The 21,791-nt window shown below is 36.9% G+C and overlaps 1 protein-coding gene across 1 annotated transcript; it reads left to right on the plus strand.

Annotated features, from left to right (window-relative positions):
* The first annotated feature begins 18,299 nt into the window (after nt 1–18,299).
* Nucleotides 18,300–21,141, plus strand: LOC143631034 (glycosyltransferase BC10-like). Its single transcript, XM_077099897.1, has 2 exons — nt 18,300–18,919; nt 20,437–21,141. Exons 1-2 carry the CDS (start codon nt 18,431–18,433, stop codon nt 21,079–21,081), a joined length of 1,134 nt encoding a protein of 377 aa, XP_076956012.1. The 5' UTR covers nt 18,300–18,430; the 3' UTR covers nt 21,082–21,141.
* The last annotated feature ends 650 nt before the right edge of the window (nt 21,142–21,791 follow it).

The raw sequence follows: 21,791 nt of genomic DNA on the forward strand, positions 1-21,791 counted from the left end.
TGTCAAGAGGCCGGCTCCATCGGGTTCGCCCCCGCTCGTCCGTACGTTCAAGCTCAAGAAACCCCGTAAGTACCCCCATAATTCTTGTCTAGATTTGTTGTTTCAAATAAATTTTTCTAACTTTTGCTTGTGCAGGTGTGGATGCTGACGCATTCCAGGGTGGAGTTGGAGCAAGTATTCCCCCGCCAATGAGGGAAGGCTCGGTCAGCCTTCCCGAGGCGTCGACCCAGGCGTCTGCGCCTGCTTCCGTTGGTTCCAGCCTTCCTGAGGCTGTTCCAGCTGAGAAGGTGTCTCCGCCGGCCGTGAGTGCAATTTTTACAGCATCTTTCACGGAGCCGGCGGTTACTGTTGCTGAGGAGGCGACGCCAACAATGGCTACCACAGCGGCTGCCACTATACCTGCGCCACCGGCACCGACGGCCGGACCATCAGGTACGCGCCGGGCTTCCCGCCGATCTATGCCACCTTCCCGTCTGCCTGACCTGTTGGATGGATTTCCTTTAGGTTCAGGTGATGGGTTTGGCGGCTATCGGCCTGTTATTGACCCTACAGGTACGTAGGGTTCTTTTTCCTTTGTATATTTTTGTCATCTTTTCCTAACTGCCTTTGTTTCTTTTGCAGTGTCGGATTCCAATGAAGTGTATGTTCCAAGATGGAACATACGCCGAGGAACAACCCTTCGCACCCCTGTGGAGTGCGTGGATTGGGCTCGCCACGCTGCTCCTCATGGTGCGTTGGGGGAAGCCATGGCTAGCTACCAGGAGGGTAGGCTAACCAATGAGCTTCGGGTTCTCCAAGCCCGGATGCAGCCCCGCGTCGAGCTGCTTTGTCGTGAAAACGACAAGTTAAAAGCAGCTCGCGCCAAAGAAATATCTGAGACGCGGGCTCTGCGGGAGGAGAACCGGCAGTTGGCCGCTGCCGCCGCCGAGAAGGAGAGAGCATTCAAGGCCCTCGAGGTTGAAGTCCAGGCGCGACTCGAGGCCCGCTCCAAGGCTGCCCAAGCTGTGAATGAACAGCTTCGGCTGGCTAAGGAGACTGCGCGAAACTCAACTGAGAGGGCTGCCAAGGCTGAAGCTGTTGCTGAGCCGCTTCGCGAAGAGAATGAGCAGCTTAAATGCAAATTAAAGGCTCTTCAGCATGCTAATGACGCCTTGGCAATGGAAGATGCCAAGAAGCTGCAGGAGATCCTTGACCAGAGGGGGGTGCTTGACCGCACTGAAAGGAAACTCAAAAGCGTCGAAGAGGCTGCCGCCAAGGAAGTTCAACTTGCCAACCTTGATAAAAGCGGAGCCGAACGTGCTTACAAAGAAAGTCAAGCTACCCTCCAATGGCTGCTTCGAGAAGCGTTGCCTCAGGTATCTTTATCTTTTTCTTTACGCTTTCCGCTCGTAATTAGAAAATGTTCTAACTTGTATTCTTTTGTAGGTTGTGCGTCGGGTCCTTTCAGAGACCTCTTATGACGATGCGATGAGCGCAGCCCTCAACGCTTCTCATGAGGATGGGGAGAAGACTGGCTTCCTGCTTGGTCTAGGGTTTGCTGAGAGAGGCTTTCCGCCCTCCAACTTCCCTTTATTCAATGTTAATACTGAAGCTGCTTATGACCAAGCTGTGAACCAGTACGCTGCCTTCCCGCATCCAGTGGTGGAGAAGGTGAATGAAGCTGCTGCTGCTGATGATGGGCTAAACATCCTTAAGGCTTTCCTTGGGCAGCCGCGCTCTGACGGTGCTGGTCCAAGCGGAGGTGGCCCTGAAGCCTGATCCTGAAGATCCCTTCCCACTGCTAGGATAGACTTAGCTTTGTATAGATTTCTTTTAGGCGGGTAGTTACCCGGCCACTGTTGTAATATATCATTGAAATATACGATTGTTATTCCTTTCATTGGATTCTTTGCTTTATAAACTTATGACTTGCATACTTAGTTTAAAATAGCAATTTTCCAAGTGTTTAGAATAAGTTAACCTGTGAACGTGGTTGATGGGTTAAAGTTTTGCTTCCTCTTTCGTGATTGTGCGGGTAGACCCGTCACTTGCACTTAGTAGGATGGCATAACTTTACCCATATCTGACCTGCGTGTAGGTTTACCTGTTGAGGATAAGTTAACCTTTGAACGTGGCTGATAATAGGTGTGAAGTTTTGCTTCCTCTTTCGTGATTGTGCGGGTAGACCCGTCACTTGCACTTAGTAGGATGGCATAACTTTACCCATATCTGACCTGCGTATAGGTTTACCTTTTCCTCTTAAGAATTTTGAACCGTCCCACGCGCGGTTGTTGATAGGTTGGTGCAGTTCCCTCGAATGATTCATGCGGATAGACCAGCACTTTCATATGGTAACTTTTTTCCTCTTAACTGACCTGCGTGAAGGTTTATCATGCTTTTTGGGTTCGTGCGGGTAGGACCGCCTTCCCATGCAATGACGTTTTTTGTAATTATGCGGTGAAAACCGGCATATTAGTGTGTACAAAAGTATAAATGTAAATCGTCAGCTTCGACGTTTGAAAGAGAATCATTTCCATTAGAAGTGGCTCTTGGCCTTTTCTGTACAAATTGGAATTGATTACATGCAAACTGTGTAATTGAACTCCCTTCCATGTTGGGACAGGAGTGCCATCGAGCCGACACGCACCTGTTTCGGGATCTCGTTCTTTACGCAGCATGTAGTCTCCATATTGAAGCTGATTTTTTATTCGTGTTTACCCCAGCCATGGTTCCACACGCACCTGCCTGCCTGCTTAGCTTTTATTTCGCCACGAGGTGCGCGAGCGTCCCATCTCTGACGAATGTTTCGACCATGTCTTTTACGTCTATGCATTCTTCAGTGTTGTGGCCTTTTGTTCTGTGATAGTCACAGTACTTGCTCCGATCAGCATCGTGACGATGTCGGATTACTGGAGGCTTTGGCCATGGGAGCTCTTCAGTAGCAAATATGTCAGTGACGCTTTTGGTAAGTGGCGTCCATCTGGAGTTCCGGTGCAGCTTTACATTATCCCTTTCACCCAATCAGTGCTGTAAGCCGGATGAGGTGTCAAAGTTTACCCTTGACTGCCAAATGCCTTGCTTCCGTTTTTTGTTCAATCGGGCGGTGAGGACGTTGTCCTCTCTCGTCCTCTGGGTGTAAAGGTTTGTGCTCTGCGGAAGGTCTCTACCCAGTTGCTTCTCCGTTTCCGCATAGCGTTTGGCTGCTGTCATGATGCCATCCCATGTGGATGGCATTCCATCTTTACCCGTTAGGGTGCGGATAAGCTCTGGGTCCTGCGCGCCCTGGATGAAGGCTGCGCGAACAAGATCCTCGCTGATATTGCCCAAACTTAACTTCTTTGAGTTGAAGCGAGTGATGAAGTTTGGCAGAGATTCATCTTCTTCCCGTATGCATTTGAGGATTGTCCATTGCTCCTCGGTATACTTTCGCTGCTGGCTGAAGTGTTGGCTAAACTTCTGCTGGAAGTCTGCCCAGTCGTAAATGTGGTTAACCGGTAAACGATCAAACCAAACCCTAGCAGCCCCCACCAGCGTCATTTGAAACATGTAACACCACGTGGGTTCCGTCCAGTTGCTGACGGTTGCCCCTGCTATGAACCTGTTCAAATGGTCGTCTGGGTCGGACATACCATCATAAGTGCCTATGTTGGGCATTTGTTTGGCACTTTTTGGGGCAATTGCTTCCGCAATGTCCCTTGCAAATTTGGACGTTCCCGCATTTGCAACGTTCGGTCTGAACGTTTTGGAGAAGTCTCGTGAACTTCCACCTGTATTTTTTGGTTTGAAGGCTTGTCCAAACTGCCTTTTCGGTTGGGGTTCCGTTTCCTTACGCTTCCCTTTCGCCCTGTGGCGAGGGTTTACGTCGGAGTCGGATTCCTCCGAGTCAAAGCATTCGAACTCGTCGGCCTGTTGCACGGAACGCAAGCGTTCGTCCAACTCAGCCTGGAATTCCTTTTGCCGTGTTTCCGCCCATGCCTTAACTTCATCAAGAGTTTGGTGGGGGAGCCTTCGTTTCTCAAACTGGGTATCAGTGGACCTCAGTAGACGATCTTTTACTGCACTTGCCCCAGCTTGAGTAACTGGGGTAGTGTTCGTAAAATTTGCTTCACTTGGCCCGACTTGGGTAGCCGGGGTAGTGTTTGTAAAAACTGTGTTGCCGGTGTTCTCCCCAGTAGCTGGAGTTGTGGTTACCGGAATTTCTCTAACCATCTTTGAAGTTTGAAAAAACTGGAGAAAAATGTAGTTCTAGCTTTATGCACGGATGGCGCCAATGAAGAAACACTAACCAGACCCCGGGCAGATTACTGGTAACCTGGGGGTTGGAGAGCTGTTTCCCACGAGGGGTTAGACCCTTGGAAGATGGTTCTTCTGATAACCTGCAAAACAGACACCGTGAGCTCGTCACTGAGAAGGGGGGGGTTCCTCCTTGTGACCACCCTCCGGCGTGAGAATCAGACTAGATTGCTCTTTAAATATAAAAGTATATTAAGAGATTGCTAGAGCAGATATCAGGTATATATGATAAGATAAGATGTTGTAAGATGATCATACCATTGGGGTATTTATAGCCGAAGGTAGGTTTCCAAGGGGTTTAGCCGGCCCAACACGCTACCAACTGTAACCTATGCACGTGCCCTGCCTGTGAGTGGTGGATAGGTAGCGGCTGACACAGAGCAGGCGTGTCGTGCACTCTTCCTCTTGTGCCAACTACAGGCTAGGCACGTGGTATGGCAGGAGTTGGTGGGTAGGCGGCGGCTATTGGTCACAGTGCTGTGGCGTGCTGTCTGCCATGCTGCTGTCAGTGAGCTGTCGCAGTCTTGGTCAGATCTTTTGTCTGTACCTCGTCAGGTATCACACAAAAGATCCTCCATCATACGGACTGGCTCATTTAGGCGGGAGTTTTCCCCCTCCCGCCTTTGCTCATTCCTTCAGGTGACACTGGGGAGAGTTAAGTGCCTAGTGCGTGTAGCCATGCTGCGCGGGTGGCCTTCCCTCATGGCTTGTATCCGAGGCTGCGGGAACAGGCGGAGTCCTTCACCATGGGAGGCATTTCCTGCGGGACCAGCTTGCATACTGCGCGTAAGGACGTCACTTCTCTGAGCATGGTTGGTCCTGCGGATCCAGTTGGTCTCTGCGCAGACGTCCCTGTTTAAGGTGAGTCTTGCGGGTCCAACTGGGCTCTGCTGGGACCTACCTCTTCACTTTTTTTCATGTGCCTGTTTTTCCAAATGTTATTATGGTGGTGTTGGGTCATGTAAACGTTGCATTCTTATAAAGGTTGGAGTGTTGGACACAGGGGTTGCCTTTTGACCCCCATTTTTTTTTTTGTTTTTTGTAGAGGCATAGTTAAAATTGGGTTAGATGCATTGTTGTATTGACCAAGTAATACCAATAACATTTTTTTAAAATTAATCATTTTATCTAAAGGTATAAGATTTTTATAAGATAAAAAATGTGAGTTCCAGTATTACTTTCGGATATGACTTCGGCTTCCATATTAACATGGTTATCATATTGTATTTTCACATATAGTATTAGTCTCATAGCATATACCAATTTTCTAGTTAATATTTTAAGCAACATTACTTCAATGTCGACTTTTAGGACTAATCTATAATTTGACAACCTTAGATTTTAATGTCATTTAAAACATCAGGAAACTAATATTTTCTTGTAAAGTATCATTAATTTATGATTGATAGAACATGGATGGAAAACGATTACTAATTTCTTGAGCGACCTCATTTTTAGGTGCAAGTATAACTCGCTCACTAAAGAAAACTGATGGGTTGATTAAATAGTTAAGTAAAAAGAATTATTAAAAATACAAAGTCAATTTATTATATGATTAATAGTGTGCTAATGTCTAACATGTGTATTCCAAAGATAAGTTGTTTTATCCACCTGAAAAACCAAAACATGTAGTCTAGTGTTTATATTTTTGTGGATTTTTAAGATTATCTACTTAACATAAATGATAGGTTGATTAAATAGTTAATTAAAAAGAAGTTTTAAATGGCTACTTTATTAAACCAACCGGTGGACTGAAATTCATTTTAATCATAAACCGTTTTAACTTGAACCATGTTTGATATTTTAACCGGTTAAAGAAACTTGCTCGTTTAAGTTAACATAAACACTAAGAATACATCAATAGTGAATTTGTTTTTTTAGGGTTTTAAAGAAACAGACTTGTAATTTAGTAAATAATCAAATATATATATATCTAATAATAAGTTAAATTTTGTTGAAATTTAATTTTAAAATTAATCTTGACTCTTCATCCAATAACATTCTTTCTTATAAAACCTTAATTAAAATAATATATTTAAAACCTTAGTTTTAAATGGCTACTTTTTTGATTACTTATAAAAACCTAGTATTAATAACTAATATAATATATTTATATAAAACAAAATAGCATATTTATGTTGGTATTTATTTGTTTAAATCAGAAAAGAATTATTAAAAAGAGAAAATAAAATATTAAAAAGTGAAAAATTGAAATATAAAATTATTAACAACAAAGCATTATTAAAAAAATAAAATGAAAGATTAAAAAGTAAAAATAAAAATGAAATACAAAATTATTAATAAGAAAGAGAATTGCAAATGTATTTAATATGAGAGAGAGGAGGGAAATTATTTGTAAGGATTAATTTTGTAATGACATGTGGCACTTAGTAAGTTTTATTTATTATATAGTATAGATATATTATAAACACCTCGGATACATTCTTACTTTCTCACGCCTTTTTAAAAATCTTTTTACATTGGTAAGTTTGTAAAATAGGCAATGTGTGAGCAGTCTTGACATGCAGTGACGAAGCTTAGACGAAGATACGGGGGGACTCAAAATGTATTAAAAAGATTCACAAACGAGGGGGGTCGGGTTAAAATTTTCGATGGAAATTCGAAAATGACTAAATTTACACTACGTACAAGGACAAACCTTATATAGGGCGGGGAGGGATCTCCCCCCCCCCCTATTTTCTTGTTTAGAAGTATATAAGTATTAGTAGAGTCGGAAATATTAAGAAAATTTTGAATAAGTGTTCACCAGAAAAATATCCGGCTAGTATTTGTGGTCGCAGGGGAGGAAGATTTTAAGGAAGAAGATGACACTTTTTTACCATGTTAGTTAAGTTTAGGTCCTGGTGCTTTTGAAAGGCTACACATGTTTAACTGTTTACTTTATGTCAATTCCATTTTTATTTGTATTCATTCAAATTTGATGTATTATATATTATATCTAATATTATTAACGACGAAATTGATTTCATACTTATTATATATTTATAAATTTGTTTATTTAGGGTTTAGGAAAAAAGTTATATATATGAAAATCAAAGCATATATAATGATCATCCGGCTTAAAATTTCTTGTTTCACATTTTGTTTTAGCCCACTAGGTTTAAATAATGTTAGTTTTACACGGTCGGCTTGCTTCTAATCCAAGAGCTAAAATTTAATATATGCTTTCGGCCCTCTCAATATAAACGTTCAAGTTCCGCTACTGACTACCTATAAAAATTTTCGGATGAACACGTGTAAATTTACATACTGCGCAAAAAAACATGGGGGCCAGGCCCTAACTATACTTCGCCCTTGTTGACATGAGACTTCATCATTTAGTTGCTTCGGTAATAAAATCTATAGAAAGTTTTTAAAATCTAAACATATATAGATGCTAGAGAGAAGTTTGTTTCAAAGTTAATGACATATTAAGAACCAAATTTATTTGAATCTATTATTTTTTTAATATGATACATAAAATCATCATATAACAATCTTTATTTATATTTTACTGTTTCAGGTTATTTTTCCGCTGTATGTAAAACAGTAAAAAGTATATTATAAGCTTCTTATTCTTTCATCCCCCCCTAAAGTACACAAATATAATGATTGAACCGGTTGTGAAAGTATGGCAAAACCCGGAAATGTGTAGAAGAAGAATTTAGAAAAGGCAAAAAGAGGCAATATGCTTAGAGGGTATAAAAGTACTTTACTAAATATTGAAAAATAGAAAGTTCAAGGAGAATTGAAACACGGAAGAACAAGTGGAAAGTGTGTGCCAATTAGGCGGTGGCATGTGACACGTCCATGCTGTCACAAGACCGGTGGTACACCTTCGATATTGACGTCAATAACTTTTTATTTATCTCTGAAAAATTGGTTTTTATTGGTCACAACTATTGTATTTAGGTCATTGTCGGTTTTAACTAACGAATTTGTCACCGATGGTCCCAACTATTGACGTATTTGTTTCTAACGGTCCGTGACTAACAGAGTGCTACGACGTTAGTTTCAGGTCGCCGGAAAAACGTTTTTGGCCGGAAATGTCAATTTTTTTTGCCGGAAAACACCACTCGAACACCGCCACCACCACCAATTGACTCACTGCCAATCAACCACCATCACTTAGGTGTTGTTTGTTTTTCCTCAAAAGCACTTCTCCACCTCTTTTGTCTGCACTGAGAAGAGGGCGCGCAGAGCTTGGGCTCTGCAGCTTGTTTGTTTTTTCCGAAGACGTTTCATTAAAAAACGTCTGCGCGCCCTCTTCTCCCAAAAGTGTTGGTATTATTACTTCTGACCTCTTCTACCCATTTTTATTTCATCGATCATCCTCCTCCTCCTAACCCTAACTCCACTCCTCCTCCTAACTCCTCTTCACTGCCGCCGGCCGCTCCACTCACCACGCCGGCTACCTCCACACCGTCGGCCGCAACCCGCCGGCTACCTCCACACCGCCGCCGCTCCACTCACCACGCCGCCGCCGCTGCTCCGGCTGCACCAACGCCGCCGCCGCTGCTCCGGCTGCACCAGCCCCGCTCCCCGCTCACCGCCGGCCTCTTTTCTCTTTGTCCAGGTTTAATACTCCTCCACCACCACCACCATTGCTATAATCTAATTACCTATTCTTTTAATTTTATAAGTGTGTTAGATTGTTAAAGTTTAGATTGCTACATTTTGTTAGCTTGTTGTTAGTTTTGTTGGATTTTGTTAGATTGTTAAAGTTTTAGATTGTTAGATTTTGTTAGTTTTTTGTTAATTTTGTTAGATTTTGATTAGTTTGTAGAAAGTTTAGGTTTGTTAAATATTTTTAATACTTTGTTGTTGAATAAAGTTTGTAGTGTTTTGTTAGATTGTTATTAGTTTGTAGAAAGTTTAGGTTTGTTGAATATTGTTATTAGTTGTTGTTGAATAAAGTTTGTAGTTTTGTAAATTGTTAAAGGTTTTTGTTAGTTTTGTTAGATTGCTATTAGTTTGTAGAAAGTTTAGGTTTGTTGAATATTGTTATTAGTTGTTGTTGAATAAAGTTTGTAGTTTTGTAAATTGTTAAAGGTTTTTGTTAGTTTTGTTAGATTGTTATTAGTTTGTAGAAAGTTTAGGTTTGTTGAATATTGTTATTAGTTGTTGTTGAATAAAGTTTGTAGTGTTTTGTTAATTGTTAAAGGTTTTTGTTAATTTTGTTAGATTGTTATTAGTTTGTAGAAAGTTTAAGTTTGTTAAATATTTTTAATACTTTGTTGTTGAATAAAGTTTGCAGTGTTTTGTTAATTGTTATTAGTTTGTAGAAAGTTTAGGTTTGTTGAATATTGTTATTAGTTGTTGTTGAATAAAGTTTGTAGTTTTGTAAATTGTTAAAGGTTTTTGTTAGTTTTGTTAGATTATTATTAGTTTGTAGAAAGTTTAGATTTGTTGAATATTGTTATTAGTTGTTGTTGAATAAAGTTTGTAGAAAGTTTAGGTTCGATGAATTGTTGGTTTAATAGAATTGTTGTTTCTTGTTAGTTGATCATAAAAATGGTAGAGAAACAACATTGGTCGAATGAGCAAATAAAATGTTTATTAGAAACATGCATTGAAGAGAAAAACACCGTGGGTAAAAAGGGTTGAGTTTGCACAAAGAATCATGGGCTAAGGTAATACGGGTTCTTAAGGAAAAGTTTGGATTGGATTTGAGTCAAAAACAAGTAAAAAACGCCTATGATAATCTTAAAGCCAAATACATAGGATGGTTGTATTTGAAAAACAAAACCGGCAACATCTACAACCCTCAAACAAATACCTTTACCTTAACGAACGAGGAATGGGAAGACTTTAAGAAGGTATGTTCATATATTTTTATTTTTTAACATCTACCTCTACCTTAAAGTCCACCCCTAGTTTATTTTTTAACATCTACCATTATTTTTTTTAGGGGCATTCGAAAGCGGCATCCATAAAAACAACTCCATTAGCATTTCCGGAACTTCATGCACAACTGTTTGATGAGAATATTGCCACGGGGAATCGCAAGTGGACCTCAACCCAAACATCAGTGGTTGGATCATCCTCTTGTCATCGGCTCCAATCGGTCCAACAGCTGATGATTATGGACAACACAGAAGATGATGCCTGCACTAGTCCTACTACCGGGCCTACTACCGAGCCTACTCCTGAGCCTACCCCCAAAAGGGCTAAAACCTCAAAACCATCATCATCTGTCACTTTTGAGGATTTAGCACTTGACATGAAAAATGCTTTGCGACATTTGACTAGGGAAAAACCTGAAAAAAAACGCCCGGTAGTTACAACAGTTGTTGAGTGTTTTGAGAAGTTAAGTTTGGTTGGGTTAGAGCCGACGGACCCTTTATATTTGGTTGCTTTTCATATTTTTGGAATGTCCACGGACATGAGAGAGGCGTGGATGGCATTGCCAAATGTTCCCGTCGTGTTAAAAGGGTGGATCGAGATGACGGCTAAAAATTTAGGACTTTTGAAGTAGTTTTTGTTTTGTTGAAAACATTATTTGTTTTTTGTGTATGTTTTTTTAGTTATATTGAAAACATTCTATGTTTTTTAGTTAAGTTTAACACATTGTATGTTATTTTATGGCTATGTGACATGGTTGTTTATGCTTTATGATAATGGTTGTTTTGTTATGGCTATGTGACATGGTTGTTTATGCTTTATGATAATGGTTGCTTTGTTATAGCTATGTGACATGGTTGTTTATGTTTTATTAACAGGTTCATAATGAATAATGATGAGAAAATAATTATGGTAGTTGTTACGTGCTTGTATATCCGCTTTTTTTGGAAGAGGGGTTTGAAACGAAAACGAGACAATGATTCGGCAATGACGGGACATAAATACACGTTAGAGTTATTGCAAGGAAATCCCAAACAATGCATTGAATTGTTACGCATGTCCCGTGAATCATTTGTTCGACTATGTGCACATTTTAGAACAAATTATTCATTAAAGGATAGTAAACATGTTTCGGTTGAGGAAAAGATGGCTATGTTTTTTATGATAATCGGCCATAACCAACGTTACGTGGTTATCAAGCGTAGATTTCAACACTCAAAGCAAACAATTCATAAATTCTTTCATGAAGTGTTGGATAAAATGATGCTTTTCGCCAAAGATATGATAGTACCAACTTCTTTCAATCCGAATCCAAACATTCCGGGACATAACAAGAGGCTACGAAATATTTTTAAAGGAGCGGTTGGTGCACTTGATTGGACCTTGATACATGCTGTTGTTCCTACTAGGCAACATGGGGTAATTGTTATCAAAACCTATTAGCAATTTGTGATTTTAACATGATTTTTACTTTTCTTGTGGCCGGATGGGAAGGGGTAGCACATGATTCTAGAATATTATCAGAGGCATTATTAGATCCACACGCGCCATTCCCATTTCCACCATCAGGTATTTTTATTGTTTGTTAATTATTTCTATGTTAGTTTAATATTGTAATTAATTGAAAATATTTACAGAGAAATACTATCTTTGTGACGCCGCGTATGCACACATACGAGGATTTATGGCTCCATATCGTAATGTGAGGTATTGGCTTGGAGATTTTCGTCGGAGACGTGCGTTAACCAATAAAGAAAAATTTAATCATGCACATGCAAAACTTCGAAACGTCATTGAGCGTGCTTTTGGTGTCTTGAAAGCAAGATTCCCTATATTGAAGAGGATGGCACCATTTCCATTGGAAACACAAAGGAACGTTACCGTTGCATGTTTCGCGCTACATAATTTTATTAGGAAACAAGGTTTGGACGATGAGTTGTTTACACAATACGATCAACCCAATGTGTCGATTGGAAATAGTCGTGGGCAAATTGATGCTGATGAAGACGAGGTTGAAGCACTTGGCACTGCATCAGATCGGGAATATATGACTCAGTTAAAAGATGAAATTGCTAAGCAGTTAATGCAAAATACGGAATAAATGATTTAAAAAATGTTTGTGGTATTATGAATATTATTTCAGTGTTGTTGACTATTATTTAAATTTGGATGTTGAAGACCTTTTTATTTATATTTCAGTTTATTTAAATTTCAGCTTATTTTAGCAGTCTGCAGATGTTAAAAAACAAACAGTCTTCTTGTTGCAGACTGTAGAGTTTTGGTCCACCTCTTCTGCTACAGATGTTGGCAGATGTGGTTTCGCAGTCTTCTGACATTTTACCTCTGAAAAACAAACAACACCTTAAGCACCATCAATTGATTCCGACAACCTCAATAATTGGGGCTTTTACTAGAAAAAAGTTTATAAAGGTACGATACAAAGTTACCATGATGTTTGGGACATAATTGTTGAGTTTTCGGGAAAAAATGTGTGCTCCGGCCAAAAACATTTTTCCGGCGACCTGAAACTAACGACGTTAGAACTCTGTTAGTCACGGACCGTTATGAACAAATACGTCAATAGTTGGGACCGTCAGCAGCCAATTTGTTAGTTGAGACTGATAGTGACCAAAAGACGATAATTTGGACCAATAAAACCAATTTTCCATTATAATCCATTTCGGTATGGATCTCAAGTTTTAAGACGCACCCGTATAGTTGTTTTTTAATAACAAAGTTGCAATACTTTTACTACACCAAAACTTCTATATAAATACACATCTCCTTTGTATTAGAACATAGCTTCTAATGAGAAGATTTTCGAATCAATAATCAAACTTTTTAGTATTACTAGTCACAAGACTAATTATTACTTAGACCGAGCATTGCATACAAATATAGACAATCATAATATAACTTAACATTATATTACCTATAATCAATATGACGGGTGCTACTATAAAAGGCGTAATGAAAGAACGATCTAGACAAGATAAGCTAGTATTACTGAGATCAAACATTGAGATTTTTACATTCTTAAACGATAATATAACATAACATTACATTTTATTTTCATCCATACTGATGTTCTTTTGATAATGTGTTGGTATGTTTTGAGTACTCGTAACGACAAATTGTTAAATAACTTATCCACATTAATTTACAAGATAGATCAAAGCGTGTGGGTTCTTAATGGTGAAGAATAGGACAAGTATTTCATTAGCATTTAACTTCATTAACTATACTCTCTTGTAATTTCCTATGTGTATTATGACATAGCTTTTGGCCAGTATTCTAATTTATAAATAAACTCGAAAAAAAAAACAAGCTATTACAAAAGTTAATTAAAAGGTTTGCATACAAACATTAATGCAAAAGTTTTGGTTCTAAAGTCTAAACACTCTTAACCAGAATGTAAAAAAAAGTTTAAAAGCAAAAAACTTGAATCAAATCATGACAGGGAATAAAATCCATGCATAAATTTCTTGTTAACATTAATTATGTGAAAAAAAAAAACTGTTTAATTCAATTATATTGGATGATCATTGATCGTCTATTACAACAAAAACACTCTTCTATGATATGAATCTAATGATAAAAATTATTCCTCGTAAGAATCAATGTGATTACGTAGTAATGTTGCAATCAATTCATATATATGCAGGTTCAAGCTACATGTATAGTTTCAACTGAGATTATAACAGGTCTTCTTATTCTAAGTTTCTAACTCCGGCCAACTTTCTTCATAAATATCAACTACAATTAGCATTGTTCAAAGGGTAAAACCCGACCCTTTTACCTAATACCTTACCTGGACCCTTTATCTTTTTAGGAAGAAACATGAACCCGATACCCTACCCTCTAAACAATAAAATGGTTGGGTATAAATAAGGGTTTCAAGGGTCCAACCCTTTACCCTTCAAGGTAGTATTCACATCTTTATATTATTATTATTATTATTATTATCATTATTATATTTGCATTTACTAGTTGCATATCTCATATATGACTTTAATATATGAATCCTAAAACAATTATACTTTCATTTAATAACACAGTAAAGTCTAAATTTGAAAGTTTATCAACCATTTGAATTGATGCAAAAAATAATATTCACATTCACAAATTATATGTAGAAAACAATTCACTGATTCCCATATATATGTTTTCAACCAATAGTATGACTCTTTATTTTTATTTTTCTTGGTAATTGAGAAATTTATGATGAATTATATATGAAATACAAACCTTTCCTAAATTTCATATTAATCGCGCGAATATGATGTATATCAATCCATAAACTAGTAAACGGGTCAAGGGTTAGATAAAGGGTCGGACCCTTGAAACCCTTTTACCCTTTAAAGTGAAATTTAAATACCATTTACCCGACCCATATTATATATTCGGGTATAATTAAGAGTTTTACAAGTCGGGTAACCGGGTTCAAGGGTCCGACCCTTATCTTGCTCACCCCTAACTACAATGTATAGAATTGTTAGTGCCGGTTCAACGAATGTGGTGGCTTAAATCGAAATTAGATTTTGTGTTTCATAGCAATTGCTAAGAAAATACAATACTTTAGTTGATATATATCTTAGTTTCTTTCATAAATTTGTGTTCATATGTCCAGTTCAGACTTGGAACAGGAAATACGATGTTATTCGCATGTGGAATCTGTTTCAGATTCTTATGATCCGAACACTATGACAAATGTTCTGGAACTCTGGAAGTACAGGCCCAAACATGTCATATTAAGCAACTCTTGCCTCTTGGCGGTCCAACAGGCCCAATTGTACCTTCTTATAACGTGTATGTTTAGTAATTAGTATATGGATACAAATATGTAATACAGTTAACAATTATGGGCTAAACTGGTTTACATCATGGGCTTCACCACACTCATCAATTCATCATGCTTTGGAGTTTAGACAATGCTATATGGACTAGAGATGTTCAACGAAACCGGTTCCTGGAACCGAACCGGTGGACCCGAACCGGACCCGAACCGGTTCCTACCCGTTTTTTGTAGGAACCGAACCCTATCTGATTCAACCCGATGATCCGTGACCGGTTCTTGCATTTCTGAGTGGGGGCGGGTAGGAACCGGAACCGGTTCCTAACCGGTTCTAGCCGTTGGATCGAATATAGCTGTTGGAAATCGTTTTTTTGGCCGTTTTTTGACCGTTGGGGTCAAAAATAGCCGTTGGATCGAACAGGAACCGGGTTAGGAACCGGTAAGAACCGGTTAGATAGGTTAGGGGTCCGAGGGTGGGAGAACCGGTTCGGTTCCCTAACCGGTTTGAGCCTGGAACCGGTTTAAAAGGGGGTTTTGAATATAGGAATCGGTTAGGAACCGGTTCCGGTTCCTAGTCCCAAACCGTTTTGAACATGCCTAATATGGACAACGAGGCGATGACTTTTACTCCGTGTTACATCAGTGTCACGTCATACTTCACGTACTTATTTTCACCGAAACAACGAAATGGATCACAACCAATCTGAAGGGGGGGGGGGGTAGTAATGGGTGGTATCTCGGTGTCCACACCACTCGTTCTTACGGCATGTATAATTCATGGATATTACAATCACTTTATATATCATGTGTACATTACAAGGATAATTATGTGGGTGATATGGACAAAGACATTAGTCCATAACGCCTAGTTTTACCATAAACTTTTATCAACCTATATCCTGTCAATATTTGTTTTTTCTTTTTAAGTAAATTGTTCAGCTAATGCTAAATTGCTAATCACTGCAAACTTTATTAACTTATTTATTAATCTATGAGGTAAACTGGTTCATAGCATTCCAACGTAAATATTTTATTTTTATATGTAAAGTGAGGGTTTTCGATTTTGTTAACTATCTTTTTTATTTGGGAAATATGAAAAATAATGAATATATATTTTTTATTATTTTATTTTTGATTTGTTTAAGAGCAATCCCAACTCATTTCCTATTCTTATCTTTATCTTTCACAATGATTCATTTCACTATGCATCTTATTTCTACATATCAAACATTACCTTAAAGAATTCACATCCATTCCCTTATTTCCCCTGACCCATAGTACCCTTTGGTCTTAGGATTCAAAGTGACCTATAAAAAATTTACAAAGCTAATACATATACATATCCACAAGAGTAATCAAAGGAGCAAATCAGGCTAAACCTAAAGGAAGTTGGCCTATGACAATTTCAACACTTTAAGGACTTTTGACCGAAACAATATTGACTAATGACCAATTACACAAGTTACAAAATATACAACTAATACAACCCCTCAATTGGTGTTGGAGAAAGTCAGAGGCACATCCTGGATCGAAATCGGGTGAATAGTTGTTGAGGACTCGATGGAGTCCTTTAGTAAAAAAAAATTACGTTGAAATCAATTGATATGCGTAGAACGTGAATTGCGCTAATACAAACCTTTTCCCGAAAGAAATGAATTTCAAGTTCTACATGCTTAGTTTGTTGATAATTTGATATTGTACCAGATTTTCATTATAATAAACAACATAGAATGTTATAACACGGAACAAAAAATTCAAGAAGTAGATTTCGCAACCAACTCGTTTCTATCACTGCACGAGCAACTCCATGGACACAATGTGTGTATGAAGTTTTATCATAAAATAATAGTATTTTATGTGTAAAGATATAAACTATGAATTGTTTTAATAGTATTAAATTTTGATTAATAACAGAATTATAAATTTCCAACTTCTAAAAGTCTTCTTTGGGTTACCGAAGTATATTCCAACACGAGTCAAGTATAAAAATAATAATATTTTATTATTTCTGTTACTTCGGATATTAATATAATAATATACCCCTACACCATAAGAAAATATATTAATGGCCCCTAAGATTATGGTCAGCTTGCATTTTAGAAGGTCATTCGCTTAAAAATGTGATTTGTGAAACTAATAATATCTTATTAAATATCAAGTTACGATTGTTTCACAACACGTTAATGTAGAGACGTTGAATATTTTTTTAATAAGTGTTTTGCAATTCAAACAAATGTATGGACGCAGCTTGTTATCCGTTTGTTTCTGTTTCGATGTAATTACTATCTTTCTTATTTATTTTTATAATTATTTATTTATTGGTATTAAAAAAAGGTTTTAATTACTTTAGTCTCCGTCTCTGTGTTCACTTTTCACCAGCAAACACTACAAATGTAATTTATTCATATTCAATAAGAATTACGTCAAATATATCAATATTAAATTAAAATATTTTAAAACATATGCTTACTCATTTCACTAAATAGAACCTTAACATGATTATTGTATTATTCTTTTTCTTTGTACATTCCACACTATAAGTTGTTTTTTGTTCTTTTCCTTTTTTAATATAGATGTCATCAAACTATAATTGAACCATAACATGTTTATTTAACATAATATACGAATTTATTCTTATAAACATCTAAGAAAATTTTTATTAGGAGAAAGGACCACTTGTATTTATTATTATTTTTATTTTTATTTTAAACTCTCTTCTAGGTAATATTTTAATTTTTTTAGAGTAAAGATATGAGTCAACAATATCATATATGTAGAAGAAATTATGTGCTATACAGAAATCCTTTTGTAGCATATAAGCACCACATTCTTATTCTTACGTTTTATTTAATTTTAATTGCAATCATGCCTATGAACATGACACGAAGCCTTATCTCAACCAAAATCGGGTCTTTTTGTTTATTATAACTCTTGACACACAAATTACATAGTCCCGAACCGTATATCTATACTAAAACTATAACTTAAAAAACAAGAAAAAGCTATTATAGATTGAAAACCATGTATCCTTATTTGACACGATTTCCTACCATCCAAAATAACATACCAAAACAAACAATACTAAAATAAAACTTATACTAAAAATAATAAATAAAAAACAAGCTTAACAGTTTATCCCCTTAAACTTTCTCTATAATTCATTTCAAGATTATCGTAATGGTTACACTTAAACCTTGTACCATTTACTATTGAATTTATGAATTACATGTAGCAATGAGTTTTTATAAAACAACTTAAAAAGACAAGGTCTTAAATGAACATTGACAATAAGACCAAGGACCTTAGACTATACTTTCATCTAACCAAACTTATAAAAACACCAAGGTAGAATATATACTAGAATCCATGTTTTATAATCTTTTAAAACATGTTCCAATAGCCATCACCCACACCAAGTAACTCCATCCACATATATCTAAGACTTTTATGTTTTGATCTTTCTACAAAATCCATCACCTTCTTTCTTCTTCATATCCCATTTATGTTCAACATTCAACAATGAAGAACAATCAAAACATGTTCAATACTCCATTGCAACCCTCAAATCTCCTAACTTTAATTCTTTTCTTCGCATTCGGGTTATCTTTTGGTGTCCTACTCACTTTCCAATTAATAAACGTTACATTCAACTTCCGGTTTAATGAATATAGTAATCAAAAGCCAAGACTAGTTCATGTTCTTGATGCCCAAAACATGGGATTACAAGATTTTGTACACCCATCAAAACTCAACCATGATATGACAGATGAAGAGCTGATTTGGCGTGCATCGATGGTTCCAAAAGTGCGAATGTATCCGTTTAGTAGAACTCCGAAGGTGGCGTTCATGTTCTTGACTAGAGGGCCGGTGTTAATGGCGCCGTTGTGGGAGAGGTTTTTCAAAGGGTATAATGGTCTTTTTACAATATATGTTCATAGTTCTGATTCGTCTTCTAATTGGACCGAACCGGAGGGGTCCGTTTTCCATGGCAGGAAAATCCCTAGTAAGGTACGAAAAAATGATTAGTTTTCATACACCATGTAAACTGCAGTTTACGGTATTTCGTAAACACGACAGTTTAGCATGTAATTTTTTTTTTCAAGATGGTGTATTAAAGATTTGATACCTAAGAAAATGATGATTGAAAATTACTTTTATAACCTTTATAGTATGTCGGACTGTCGGTAGTAAAGTGTGCATGATGTGTTGTACGGTACAAGTGTACAACCATCAACGCAATGGAGACAACCGGTAGGTCTTTATGGAATTTAAGAGGGTGGATTTGCTCAATAATTAAAGGTATAAACCGACAGCAAATTTACAGTTCATTTAAGTATCAAAAAGATTTTGTACATTATTAAAAAAAATACAAAAATGGAAAATAGTGGTGTCCACAAGTGTTCAGGCCCGGTTCTGCTCGGCTCGGCCTGGACCGAAGAGCGTTAACCGATTTGTTAGTGTTCGGTCGGCTAAGGGTTCAAACTAATATGATAATAGATTATTGTACATTTGTTCGTTTTATCGCGTCTAAACTTGTTTTTACACACGTCTAATGTAAAAGGTGTAATAATGGTTTTAAGTTTTAACAATCTCTATTTATATAATATAAATTAAGATTTAAGCAGACGTGGGTATTTGCTATGGTTATATTCGTAGCTAATTCATAACGAATTTGAGAAGATTTTCTGAATATTAAATAGTCAATTACTTGTTTTATAACAGGCAGTTTTGTCACATTGTTTATGTCCTATAAAATACTAGGTTTAACCTTCTAAAATTATCGTTTACGTTATTATTTAAATCTATTATAATACAATTATTCTTTTGTAATAACTGTATCCGTCATTACACACTCTTGTGAACAATACTTTTGAAAAAGAATGTATATTTTAATGCTTATGTTATGTATTTAGTGTTATCATAAAAGTTACACATATAATGTTTCTTAAAATATTATAAGAATTAATTTAGATACATTGTTACCATCACATAGATTTTAAGTTGCATTGTGTAAATCCCAAAGACCCAAACCCTCCATGTGGATTTTATTGTTGTTATTTAAGGACGTGAGACATGGCATACCTACAATTTATTGTACATGTAGGCCTACAAAAAAAAAAAAAATTGCGTGTGGTTTTTTTTTGGGTGGGGGTTGTGACATCAAGATAGCAAAAATGGTTGCTTGAGATAAGAGGCCAGTTCATTTTTTCCTATTTATGAAATTCGATTATATAAATGTTTTTAACTAAAGAATCAAATAAGCATTTGTTCAGATAATATATACGTTCATATATTATTTAACCGTCTAATTAAGGATACATATATATTTATGTGATTCTCGGTTGTTTTGTTTTACTATGAACAACCTATGCATGTAACGTTACCTACCATTTAGGACAAGCATATAACAAAAGTTAGAAGCAAAGAATATATGTGAATTATTCTTTCCCCATCCTACAAGTAACATAAGCTTGTTGAAAATGAAACTATGTCTTACTATTTTTATTTTATTTTTTTGATTTCAGAATGTCCAATGGGGAAAAGTTAGCATGATCGAAGCCGAACGACGCCTGCTAGCCAACGCGCTTCTTGATTTCTCCAACCAACGTTTTGTTCTTCTTTCCGAGTCTTGCATTCCCCTATTCAACTTCTCGAGCATCTACTCTTACCTAATTAACTCCAACAAAAATTTTGTTGAGTCGTATGATTTAATTGGCCCAGTTGGTCGTGGACGTTATAATCGGAGAATGTACCCCACTATTAAGCTTCAAGAATGGAGAAAAGGGTCACAATGGTTTGAATTGGATCGAAACTTAGCCTTGGAGATAATATCTGACACAGCATACTTTCCAGTTTTTCAAAAGTACTGCAACTGTTCATGTTATGCTGATGAGCACTATTTACCAACACTCGTAACCAAGAAATTTGGATCAAGGAACTCAGGACGAACGTTGACTTTCGTCGACTGGTCGAAAGGGGGACCCCACCCGTCACGGTACACCAAGAATGACATTACAATTCAGTTTTTGGATAAACTAAGGAGCGCCGCTTATTGCGAGTACAATGGGAGAAAAAACCAAACATGTCACTTGTTTGCAAGGAAGTTCACTCCTCATGCCTTGGATAGACTTTTGAGACTTGCACCCAAAGTTATGCACTTCAATCCATAGTTCTAAAAAAAACATTTTTTAAAGGGGATTATTTCCTGCAATTTTTCATTTGATTATATATAATGGTATATGATACGAAACGAGTATATTTTTTAGTACAAAAACAAATTCATTTGTGATATATGAATGTATAGTTAGGGAAATAAAATGACGTTTCAACTTGCAAGCCTCCTTATCCCGGTTTTTCAGTAAGGTTATTTTTGTTATAACGTTATGTACTCGAATCATGTATGTGTTGTGTCTTAACATTACGTATTTTGGTTTCCAACTTCATTACAAGTCACATTGGATGCCATAAGCAACCATCTAACTCAATACGTATCACACAAAGGCGCAAGTCGTCTATAATAGCATGTTTTCTTCATTGACATTCTCTCAACTAATTTAAAATATCTTGTTATGTCATTTAGTTTGTAATATATTGGTCTTGTTTATTCTTTGAGTATGATGACCGGGTCTAGAGTAACAATTAAGATTTACGTATTGATCTTAGAGAGTGTTCTCTGATATCTTTTATTTGTATTTCCGCTACAACCGAGCCTCAAGTTATTAACTAGTTTCAATTTCGAATGATCGAATTTTCGTGATTTTATCATCGAATCGAATTAATTTTTTTTCATAACTTAGGAAGATAGAGTTAATAATTCAACCACGCAGCTTATTTGTTTTCATTTCTCATCAAATTATTATAAGTCAAATCTCTAAAATTC

The sequence above is a fragment of the Bidens hawaiensis genome, unplaced genomic scaffold (genome assembly GCF_021521415.1).
Source record: "Bidens hawaiensis isolate Kalapana, Puna unplaced genomic scaffold, B.hawaiensis_p1.1 tig00005935_1, whole genome shotgun sequence".
Taxonomy (NCBI): domain Eukaryota; kingdom Viridiplantae; phylum Streptophyta; class Magnoliopsida; order Asterales; family Asteraceae; genus Bidens; species Bidens hawaiensis.

What these genes read in the sequence shown, in the direction of transcription:
- LOC143631034 (XM_077099897.1), top strand. Translation starts at nt 18,431, where the DNA reads ATGAAGAACAATCAAAACATGTTCAATACTCCATTGCAACCCTCAAAT. An exon ending in GCAGGAAAATCCCTAGTAAG is followed by an intron (nt 18,920 to 20,436) that starts GTACGAAAAAAT and finishes TTTTGATTTCAG; the next exon opens with AATGTCCAATGGGGAAAAGT.